Consider the following 12,530-nt stretch of genomic DNA (forward strand, 5'->3'; position numbering starts at 1 on the left):
CTGAAGACCACAACAACAACAACAACTTGAATACATGAGAATTTTTAAAAGTGGGTCCATCATTTAGAAAAACCCTGCACTTTCATCATGATACACTGCTCTAACAAAGGTATGAATTTTTTTGAAGATAATGCTGTAGCCCTTTTGACACTCAGTTGCTGGCTGACCATGCGAAATGATACCAGCCAAAAAATTGCGCCCACCATGCAGAAAAAGATTTTTTCCACGAAGAGAATCCACAGATGTCAATTCCATAACAATGAGATGAAGCTGGTGACACTAAAATTTCTGAAAACTGGAATGCAAGCTGTCTATTACTGAAATATCAGCTCTGAAAGGACAAAAAAATGATATGCAAAGTAAAAGGTAGATCAGGTTGAAGGTGCAATTATTCAGATTGTGGACTTGATTTAGGAAATTCAACCAACATAGTGCAAGCAATGTCTTCTATGTTTAGATTAAAACAAGATGATCAACGAAATGACAAAATAGTTAACATTTTCAACAGTCAGAAAAATGACATCTTGGGTTGTCGGGTGTTCTGTCGGATATCAGCGTCGTACTTGCACGATATTTCGGTCACGTAGCTCGTGACCTTCATCAGTGCGACCTGAGACTGCTCCTCAAGTGGACCTGGTCCAGTATTTATGCCTATGGCCTTCCCCCTCCACCAACGGCTGCAGGCGCATCCTCTGTGGTCCGCGCCCATTCCCTGTGACCTGCTGGAGCGTTGCTGCTCCGTTTTCCGTCCGCTGCGGTTCTTGGTGTTCCCTCTGAGGTCCGCGCCCACCAAACCCGCTCCCGGGGGTTTCATCTATGGTCTGGGGTACCAAGTGTTCCCCCTGCGGTCCGCGCCCGCTCACCACGACCTGTTGGAGCGTTGACGCTTCGTTTTTCGTCCGCTGCGGCTCTGTATGTTCCCTCTGTGGTCTGCGCCCACCAGTCCCACTTCTGGGTGTTCCATCTTCGGTCTGGTGCGCCTGGCAGTCCGTCAGGGGGTTGTTTTGCATCTCCATGTCTCTGGTTCTTCTGTTTGTGTAGTGTTGCAGCTGGCCCCGTTGCTCCTTTAACAATTCCAGAGTCGGATCCCAGGCTCTGCTTAGCTGGTACCCTGTGTCACGGTTCATAAGGTCGTCAGCCATTTTAATTTCTATCGATTCTCTTATACCACTGTCCCAAAATCTGGTTGTTTGTGCTAGAATCTTGGTATCCTCATACTTCATGGCATGATCTAGTTCTAGATAGTGTTCAGCAATGGCTGACTTAGTCACCTGTCTTAATCTAGTGTGCCTCTGATGTTCTTTGCACCTGATCTCCACAGTTCTTGTCGTCTGGTCAATGTAGGACATGCCACATTGACAAGGTATATTGTAAATCCCTGGTTTTCGTAACCCCAGGTCGTCTTTGACACTCCCCAACAAGATCGGGGGACACAGAAGCAAAAGTACTTTCTAAATGAAGTTATCACTTGGCAAAGTAGTCTGTACTTTGGATCAAAAGACTGTATGCTTCATAACTGTGAAGAAAGTCTAGAAACATAGGCAAAAAATTATTAACGATGACAATGACAATAAATCTTAAGATGCAATGAAACTTGAAAATATTGATCCTGAAGATATAATTAAATTCAAGCGATGGATTCAAACTACCTGCTACGCACTCGAAGCAGTGAAAGAATTAATTGAAGACCCACTAATAAAATTTTTGGCTTTTTGTAACCATCAGGACACTGCTAAGCATCATCAAAGTAGGAATTTGCAATTGATGAAGATCTCGAAATGCATTAGATAGTTATACTGATGATACTGAAGGATTAGAAAGTATCAGATACTGCATAATTATAATCAGTGATTGATTATATGATAGAGCTGCAGAGCATGTCTTTGGTTGAATACTAATCCTTCCCAGAAATTACACAGATTCACTATCTTAGTGATGGTTTTGTGGCGGAACAGAAAAATATTAAGAACTCTCTATATCCTAGCCACCACCAAAGGGTACCCAGGCATTGTGATTAACAATAGCACAGTCACCATGGATCAATTACAGGATTCAAATCTTTTTTTTCTTATTTTTGTAAAACACAAGAGGACTTTTGCAGGTTAACAAATGACATCAAAATGAAAGTAAGCATTTCTGAAGTAGATTTTAATGCAACATTTTCACAACTGTTAAAGATTACAAAACCAGAGGAAAAATGTAGTGAATTTAAAGTTTTTGTATCTTTAGACACACAACTTAGTGAATACATTTGTAGGAAAGTTCATTAAGTCATTAATTTTCTGACAGACAGACAGACAGCCAAAGGTCTGACAAATGAACAGTTTACCATGCTTTTGCTTTTTTTTTTTTTTTTTTTTTTTTTTTTTTTTTTTTTTTTTACTACTTATTGCTTGGTAAAATAGGGGACAAATTTGTCATAATAAAGATTGCATATGCTATGTGGCCTGTACAAAATGTTGTGCCAGCATAAAAGTTGAAGAATCTTCTCCGTCAGATCAGAAACAACGGCTTGCAAACTTCAGGGTTTCTTTCCTATACATTTCAAAATCTGAAGAATGTGGCTCTTCTGAAAACGGCACTAAAACACCAAGTCGCATACAGTGCTGAAACTTGGCAGACGTTAATGCAGCTCCATTTTGTACAAAATTTCATAAAGAATGTAAAAAGATAAGTGAAATATATGAAAAGAATAGTTGCTAAACACCATATAGCAGAGATGCTGAGTCGCAGATAGGCACAACAAAAAGACTGTCCGAAAGCAAGTTTTCGGCAAACGAGGCCTTCATTGGAAGTAGGACAACACACACACACACACACACACACACACACACACACACACACGATCATTGTCTCTGGCTGCAGAGGTCACAGCAGCCAGACACTGTGGTCATGTGGGTGTGTGTGCGCGTGTGTGTGTTTCTGACTGTCATTTTTTGGGCCTCTGTGCGAGTCAGCGTCTCCACTATATGCTGAGTAGCAACTATTCTTTTCATAATATTGTTACATTCCATTCTGGATTTTCCATTGTTGAAAACATAAGTACAGTTAGACTTTAACTTCCTGTCAACAATGAGGTCACTGGAGATGGAGCACAAGCACAGACTGGGAAGGAAACTGGTTGTGCCCTTTCAATGGAACCATCCCAGCATTTTCTTTAAGCAATTTAGGGAAATCGTGGAAATCCTAAATTTGGATGGTCAGGTGGGGATTTTACCTTCATCTTCCTCAATATGAATCCATTAACCTCCTCAATATGAACCCATTGTCATACCATTGCACCACCTCACTGACTATCAAAACTGAAGATGATCGAATGAAAACAACTTCCAGATTGGCTCACTTGTCACATAATAACTGCCACACACACACACACACACACACACACACACACACACACACACACACATTGCTCCCATGCTCGCCACAACGTTGGCAAGCAGCTCTCAAATTTAAGTCAGGGAAATGGGTTGCCCAGTTCATTAGCCTAATATCTTCTCATTCCAAGAGCTCCTTCATCTGTGCTGTTAGATGCGGTCATGCCCTATTACCCATAAAAATCAAGTCAGGGCCAAATGCACATGACTAAAAAAATCACAAGTTGATGGAGTACAGTGTCACAATGAAGTTGACCAGTGGGTGAACCATGTTCAATGATTTGGAGGTCAGTAGGCCCATTCAACATTACGTCACTCCATTACTTAAAACTCACAAAAATCATGTTTGACAATGTTCCTGGGTGCATTACATGCTTCCGCCTATTATGATATAGTGTGGTGAGGTGTAAGGTTACATGGGGGTACTGATGTCCAAATCTTTGAACATGGCACCCTCACAGAGTCAACGTTCCTTTGACACTGTACTCCTTCCACATGTGCGTCTTTTCAGTGGTGCATTCGGACCTCATTTCACTTTTATGGATGACAGTGCACGACAACATCAAACAGCACAGGTGGAGCAGTTCTTGGAAAGAGAGGATATTTGGAAATAGTCTGGCCTGTGTGTTCCCTATGTGGTGAGGAGACATGTTGCAGCATGTCCACATGCACCAACAACCATCCAGCAATTGTTAAATGCACTGGTGGAGGAATGGAACACTATACCACAAGAGCTCTAATCTTGGAACCAGCATGGAAGCACATTGCAGAGCATACACTGCCATCCATGGCAATCACACATCCTGTTAAGAACCTTTTCCACCTTTTTTAATGTCCAGGGGACCAGCACAAATCAACATGACTTCAGTTTAATTATTGTGTCTTTGAATAAAATATGATTTTTGTTCATTTCTTGGTGTATTTCTTTCTTTTCCTTCCTGTACTATACAGTAGAAGTTCCTTCTATACATGGTCTAAGTTTCATGGAGCTATGGTACTTGGTAGTGACACATGATGTGAAAATTACTTACCTCTTTAAGTTTGCAGTTTGTGTGTGTGTGTGTGTTGGGGAATGCTCAAATTCTGCACAGGTTAATTTTATTCTATAGGGAACACACATTCAAAACTTCATTCAACTTTCAGATGGTCATGTGGGGGCAACTTCTAAAACCATTCACCACACATGGAATGCACATAATTTAATAATTTAAGCATCATGTCATTTACACTTATGGACAAAGCATTGCTTACAAGATGTTTACTAGCAAGTATTCAACTATGAAGGGAAGTAGAAATCAGATCAAACAACAGAAATATATTGTGAAGTTCTTTGGAGGAGGCTTATAAAGACAGTAATAATGATATTAAAAGTTATTACTGCAGCTAGACTATGTTTAGTTGTAGTTATGCTCCTAACGTGGAAGTAGTTGAGAATTTTTCTTTTATGATTTATCACATAAGAAACAAATTTGTTAAGATGATGAAAGGACTTATTTTGCTTTGTAAAATCACAAACACGTAATTAACATGGTACCAATGACATGATAAGTCACCATGGACCTTCAAAAATCAGGCTCAGCTACTTTAACATCATTTATCACTTGAAAGAAAAGCTGTCTAATCATTAGATCCTGAAGTTTACAAAAATGCGAGAAGAGAAAGCTGTCCTAAAATCGATACCATCGTTATAATGAACCACTTACCCTTTGCTCTACATCTTCAACCATCTGGTGTATTTTTTCCTTCATTTCCTGAGTAATCATTCGCAGCTGCTGTTCCGTGTAGTTAAGTCTGTCGTAAAGTTCCTTTTTTGCCAGAGCTTTTTCAGATTTAAACTGCTCAGCACGCTCATAGACACCATCCATTACTGTGTGTATCTCTGAAGCAATAAGCTTTCCTCTTTGGGAGTGCTGTGCAAATTTTGTTTTCACTGCGCTTTTAGAAATGCATTCTTCAAACTTTCGTTCAAAATCCTGAAATTCGAAGTATCGTGTAGGAAATCCTTCTGCCAGAGCACCAGCTGCCAAAAGACACAAAATTAACAAACTGTACTTTATGCAGACAAATTTCATATATTTCTTTCTAAGTCTTGAAGTGTTATTCATAACTTATATTACAAAAACAGTTGATTTATGTGTTGAAATTATATTACAAACCATGAGCAGGTTGTCCCTTCTGTTCCATCAGCCTTGCTTGTAAGACCTCCTTAGCTGACACAAAAAATATCCTCTCATTAGCTTCCTTCTGAGAACAAACTTTCAGTTCTCTCACAAGAAAATCAACTGTTCGTTCCATATGTTGTCCTCTTACCTACATTATTAATAAGAACAAAATTTAAGAAACACACAGCACAAATAAGAAATTCAAAATATGAACATGAAACCTGCTACCTTATACAAAATCAGTAGATACGATGTGCACAGATAATGAACTGCTAGAGGAAAACAGTTATCATTTTAAGTCATTGGTGATAGGAATACATACAGATTATTAACACAGTCTAGAAATGAATACATATTTTAAATTCTGTAGATTCAGTTTACACAAAGAAAATGGGTTTCTGTGTGTGTGTGTGTGTGTGTGTGTGTGTGTGTGTGTGTGTGTGTGTGTGTGTGTGCGTGGGGGGGGGGGCTGATTTTCTTACTCTGTCAAAGAGATAAATAGGACATTACATTCTAAAAGGTGTGGAGCTTGTAATGAAAAAAAAAGAAAGTAAAGGGAGAGTTTTACTTCCATTTTCAAAAACTGTCACCGATTGCATCAGCAGGGTACTCAGAAAATGTGGTATTGATACAGTGTTAAAAGCAACAAGAAATGTGCAGGAATATTTGAACGCCGCAAAAGTCCTATGTCTACTGCTTGCCAATTCTTCCCCACAACAAACTCCACAGCATACACTGGCACAACTCCGTGATCTTACACAGCAGTCTTCATGATATCATGAACCAACCATTGCATGGCTACATGTCAACAGCTGGGCTCGCTGAACTTGTTTGAATCTGTAATAATTATCTAAATCATTACTGCCTCTGATGATGTCCCCAGCACTGGAAGATGAAACACTGGGCAGGGAGTTGTGCCTTGGACCATGGCCTAATGCTTATTATTCAAATATCAGCAATGTCGAATCTACTGTCAATGAATTCAAATATCAGCAATGTCGAATCTACTGTCAATGATTTAATTTGCTAGCAAATATGACATACCTTTATAAGCTATTCAGAGATAGTTCAAGGTAAAGTGGTGTGTAATTTGTAATAGTTATTAGTTCCCTTTTGAAATACACAACTGGATAAAATTTAAGATAAATTCTTTAATTTCACGAGGGAACAACGCAACAACACAACAACACAAAAATTAAAATAGGAAGTAACCTAGCAACATTAATTATACAATTATTAGGAAAAAACTAACTATCTAGTTCAAAAATGGCTCTGAGCACTATGCGACTTAACTACTGAGGTCATCAGTCGCCTAGAACTTAGAACTAATTAAACCTAACTAACCTAAGGACATCACACACATCCATGCCTGAGGCAGGATTCGAACCTGCGACTGTAACGGGTGCTCGGTTCCAGACTGTAGCGCCTAGAACCGCACGGCCACTCCGGCCGGCAACTATCTAATTACTTGTAACAAGTTGTGCATTTTCAACTTCTCATGGAGTAATGAACAGTCCATTAAATTTCAGACATGCAGCTGTGCAAATAAAATTTCTTCCATTAACATTTCGATCACGTATCATCCAGTCATCCTCAGAGTGCGTCGCAAGACTGACAACAAAGTGCCAAGTGTGGTCTTATATGGTACACCGCGGTGGTAGTGCGCATGCAAATCACAGACACTGGTCAGCAGCAAAGAGATATGTTTACACATGTGCCACCTGTGGCGAACGCATACAAACATTAGATTTGCTTATCAATGTATGTTTGACGGCGATGACACCATGACAACTTCTCTGCAGTTCAATGACCCCAAGAGCCGGATTCGATGCTTTGTCCAAATTAAAACCATTCTCTCTATTTATTAAATTATTAGCTAATCTAATCTCTTTAGCTTGCCTGAAGGCATAATTGCAAAATGAAGAGATGGATGTTAATATCTTCACATCACTATAGTTCATGGAATGCCCTGTAACAATACAATAATACAATGTTTGGCCACAGCTGACTTGTCTGGCTGTGATATGCATGTGCATCTTTGATGTTCCACACATCTCTCATGAACGGTGGATGTCGTTTGACCTATGTATGACTTCTCACAATTTCCGCAAGGAATCTGATACAAACCCACATTATGAAGCAATAAATCCTTTACAGAGCCGAGTAAAGCTGCAATCTTCACGGGAGGCTGGAAGATCACCTTAACACAGTGTTTCTCGAGAATACGGCCTATCTTTAAGGAAAGGGCACCCACATAGGACAAAAATGCACTTGATGTGAAGAAATTACAATCTTCTTCCCCAGCACGTACCTGCATCCTAGGTTTTACACTAAATGCTCTACGAATTTGTTGTGGAGAAAATCCATTCGCTTTGAAAATGCTCTTGGGAGTGTGAGAGATGATCTTGCAAATTATATTTATCGAATATGCAGTTTGCCCTATGCATTAAAGTCTTAAGGACAAAAATGGTTCAAATGGCTCTGAACACTATGGGACTTAACTTCTGAGGTCATCAGTCCCCTATAACTTACAACCACTTAAACCTCACTAACCTAAGGTAGTGTGTCCATTTCATTTTCATTGAAAAAGGGGACATTTAAAATAAATTAGAGAAAAACCTGGGACAATGAAGAAAAAAAACGGGACACAAATATTGTATTGACTAAATTTAATACACGTACAAGTTTACCTTTACAACGTGCACTCAGGTGATCCCAAATCACTTTTTACAATTATTCTGCCACACTATCACCGTACTTTTCACTTTTATGTACTTTATCAGGAAGTGCATTTTCGTTTGAAATTGTATCATAAAAGACAGTACACGATACACCATTAAAGTGTGTTTTGACAATGAGCAAGGCCCTCACTGTTTCAACTTTCATTTTTTTTTTTTTTTTTTTTTTCCATCTGGCCACAAAGAGTTCAGTAACGAAAACACACATTCCACAGCAGCATCTGACCCAGGAAATGCCAGACAAAACTCCACCAAATGAATCATGTTTTTCATGTTAATGTTTTTACTTTTGAAATAAGCGAATATTTTACACCGCGTTGCACTAACACTTTCTTTGTCTCCTTCTTAACTTTTATGAAGTTCTGTGCACATGAAAATTCATCGAACAGTTTGTCTTCATCAACAGGAAAATCTGGTACAAAACTTTTGACAGAAACACAACAGTCCTGAATATCCTTCCACTGTAGCTCTGTAGCTGCTCCTTTTCAGTATTACCCCAGTCAAATGCTTTAAAATGTGTGAGAAATGGTAAACACCATTCTTTAATATACTCAATGCAAGAGTCATAGAAGATGTCAGCATAAATATGAAATTGTTCTATGTAATTTCATCCTCTTCTTCCAGCTTTCTTAGAGTCTCATGTATAAAGGATATGGGAAATCTTTCAGATTTTCTACATTGTAATTTGCCCAATAATTTTTTTTAATCGTGATTTCTTGTTTCTCAATATATTTAATTGTTGTGGAGAAAGTTTTTAGCTGGCTAACAAGAAAATGTGTCAAGAAAATGTAGATGAACAATAGACACAGGGTTATCAAAGAATTGTTTAAGGATAACAGGACACTTATCAAGGGAAATGAAATATGATTTCAAAGCAGGAAATATCTCTACAGTTCTTTCCAATGTTGGTAGCAGAGATAGCCACCTTGTCTTGCTGAGCCCAAGAACAGTTTTGTATTCAGTTTCAGTAAACTTACAGAATGACTTCAGAGATTCAACCCTTACTGTATATATGTGGAAATGCTGGTAGATTTTGTTTACAATTAATTGGCAGTCGATGGGTAGGCAATCTGAGCCAGTCTGTAAGGAATTGTGCACCACATGTGCTGCACAGCCAACACCTACTATATTATTCACTGTGTTCTGTTGCAAGTTTATAGAACAAATTGTTTTTTCCTTTCCTCTGCTTACCACCAAAATTGGTGTTAGTGTTGTCTTCAGAAACTGCAATCACCTTTCCCTCAAGATCATATTTCTTTAAAACGTCCAGCACATAATTCTGAAGTAAATCTGAAGTTTCTCCAGCTAAAATAACCAATTCGAGCACTTTTACCCTGAAAATGGCATCACGGTGAAAGTACCTGATAAGGAGAGGAACCAACTTCAAATCCAGATGACTCGGTGTATCAATAATTACAGAAATGAATCGAGCAAGTATCAGTGGTGTAGAGTATCTCTGGACCGAAAGGACGGATTCAGTGGATCAATTTAGAAGAGAAGAATCTTCGTTGTTATTCGTAACCTATAGTGCATTTAAAATTACTTGCGATTTTTGACAGTTCGGTACATGTTTGGGGTATGCTGAAAGTCATCACATGCGTACTAGCGTAAATAATTGCGCAGTTAATAGCAAGTCAAACAACCAGTAGCGTAAAATACTCTAGCCAAGCGGAATCATAAAAAACGGGACATTTGAGCGTCCCCAAAAAAACTTTCGGGACAGCGGGACATTTTGGTAAAAAACGGGACCGTCCGGGGAAAAACAGGACGAATGGACACCCTAACCTAAGGACATCACACACATCCATGCCCGAGGCAGGATTCGAACCTGCAAACGTAGCAGTCTTGTGGTTCCAGACTGTAGCACCTAGAACCGCTCGGCCACTCTGGCCGGCTCTTAAGGACAGCTATGGTCTGTGAACAGTGATGGCAGCTACTGGCATGTAGATATAGATTTGTATGTGTTGGTTTATGATATAAGACATTTTCTAATGTGCCATAAACTTTACGGCGAACAACAACATCCAAAATGGGAAGGCAACCATCTTTTTCTATTTCCATAGTAAATTTGATGCTAACGTGGGTAGAATTCAAATGCTCAAGAAATTGATGTAATTCATCCAGCCCATGTGGCCATACTACAAAAGTGTCATCCATGTGCCTCCAGAAGACCACTGATTTAAAACCTGCCAAGTCCAGTGCCTTGTGCTCGAAGTCTTCCACAAATAAATTAGCTACCAGAGGGGAGAGGGGGTTTCCCATAGTAACTCCATCAATCTGCTCATAAAATTGACCATTAAACTGAAAATAAGATGACAAAAGCACATGATCAAATAAGGCCGTGATGTTTTTATCAAAATGTTGGCCGATGAGAGATAAAGAGACTGGTATATCATGATACCACATCAAAACTAACAAGCACATCCATACTATTTAGCCTGACATTGCTATGTCTGAATAAAATCCATAGAATTATGAATGAGGTGACTACATTTACTTACCAATGGTTTTAATAAGGAAGCTAAATATTTGGCAGAAAAATACGTTGGTGAACCAATAGTGCTCATTATAGGCCGCATAGACAAATCCTCTAGACGTTAATCCTTATCCATCTTGTGAACTTTAGGAAGCCCATAAAATCTCGGTGGTACTGCAACTCGCACTTTTAAACTCCTTACGACTTTCTTTGGTAGTGATGAGGCGTCCAGCAAGGCAGTAGTCCTTATTGTCACCTTCTTAGTAGGATCTCTATTGATCTTCCGGTATGCACCAGAACTAAGCAGACCACACTTTTCCTGGTAGACTTCCTGAGGCAAAAGAACGGTCACATTACCTTTATCAGCAAGCACACAGGACGACTATGTCAGTATCCTCACGCAGCTTTCGTATCGCAATTCTCTCGTCCTTGAAAACATTACTCCTTTGTGGACGATGTTTCGCAACTGCTTGGCAGCTTTCACGTCTGATTTCTTCAGCTGAATCCTCTGATAGTGACCAGACAGCTTTTTCAATGGCACTGATGAAAGATGATATTGGCATAGTCTTTGGAATAGGGGCAAAATTTAGCCATTAACTTAAGACAGTTAAGACGACCAGCATCTGTGACCTGCATGTGCAGCACCACCGTGGTGGAGCATATAAGGCCGTGCTTGGCACTTTGTTGTCAGTCTTGTGACTCACTCTGAGGATGGCCGGATGATATGTCACTGAAATATCAGTGGAAGAAATTTTATTTGTGCTGCTGTATGCCTAAAATTTAATGGATTACAACAGGTTATTTGAACAGATATGGCAGACAATGAATAGACAAACAGCAGAAACAAGTGGCCAGAACAGCTTGAGAATGTGCTAAAAGAATGGAAGAATAGATTAACGATTGCAGCAAAGCAGAATAATTGGGTAATTACAAGAAGAAAAATATTTTAAAAATGTGGAGACAAAGTGGGAGTTTGAATAATACAATTAAGAAATGGAAGTTAAAATTAACTTTAGGATGGGAGTTACTGAATTTTTAACATGCAGTTTGAAAATGAGCTGAGCCAATGAGTTTGCCGATGCTCAGTTATTAGCAGTGAAGGGAGTCTTAGATCTTCCACAAATATGTGAGAATGAAAAGGTTGGAGTACAGCAAATGATTAACTTGAAGATAATGGAATACTGGGTTGTAATGCTGATAACTGCTAAATCTTAGCAGGTAAGTTTTAAAGTTTTCTATGACAACACATAAGAAAGAACTTATCATGAAGAAGCAGTTAAATTTTACACAATGGAAGCTGTACAATTAAATAGCATCAGATGATTAGAGGAAACAACATTCAGCAGTAATGGAGGTGGTAACAGCTTTTGCAATGACAAATCAATGTTTCTGGGACTATAAGGAGGTTCAAAAGAGAATTATTAATATTTGGTGTAGTTAACACAAGAGAAATTGCAGAAAACAGAGAAAGTGGAAAACAGAGAAAGTGGAATACAGGAGTATGGGGATTTTATAAAAAAGATGAGAGGAAAATCAAAGAAGCGAGTAAATGTAAGAGTAACTTGAAAAAGAAGATATGTCAAAGTTAATGCAAAAGGAAAGAAATGGATTTTTCAGGTGGCAATAATTAAAGTTAAGGACACAGAAATATGAAGAGCATATCTCAGTGTAAAGAGTAAACAGAAAACAGTGACTTCGCTATGTTACTACCCTCATTTTGTGGAAAGCTTAAGCCACATCCACACCAGATGTGCCATGCAAAAATGCATGATACAGA

The 12,530-nt window shown here is 38.9% G+C and overlaps 1 protein-coding gene across 5 annotated transcripts in view; it reads right to left on the reverse strand.

Moving 5' to 3' along the window:
• LOC126174928 (transmembrane GTPase Marf) overlaps positions 1 to 12,530 on the reverse strand; it is a 236,127-nt gene that overhangs the window by 49,883 nt on the left and 173,714 nt on the right. For all 5 annotated transcript variants that reach the window (XM_049921378.1, XM_049921377.1, XM_049921381.1 and 2 more), the window contains 2 exons: positions 5,534 to 5,687; positions 5,081 to 5,397 (listed from right to left, as the gene is read on the reverse strand). In XM_049921378.1, coding sequence (XP_049777335.1) covers positions 5,081 to 5,397; positions 5,534 to 5,687 — 471 coding nt within the window. The remainder of the gene's footprint in view (positions 1 to 5,080; positions 5,398 to 5,533; positions 5,688 to 12,530) is intronic.

Source organism: Schistocerca cancellata, chromosome 3 (assembly GCF_023864275.1).
Source record: "Schistocerca cancellata isolate TAMUIC-IGC-003103 chromosome 3, iqSchCanc2.1, whole genome shotgun sequence".
NCBI lineage: Eukaryota > Metazoa > Arthropoda > Insecta > Orthoptera > Acrididae > Schistocerca > Schistocerca cancellata.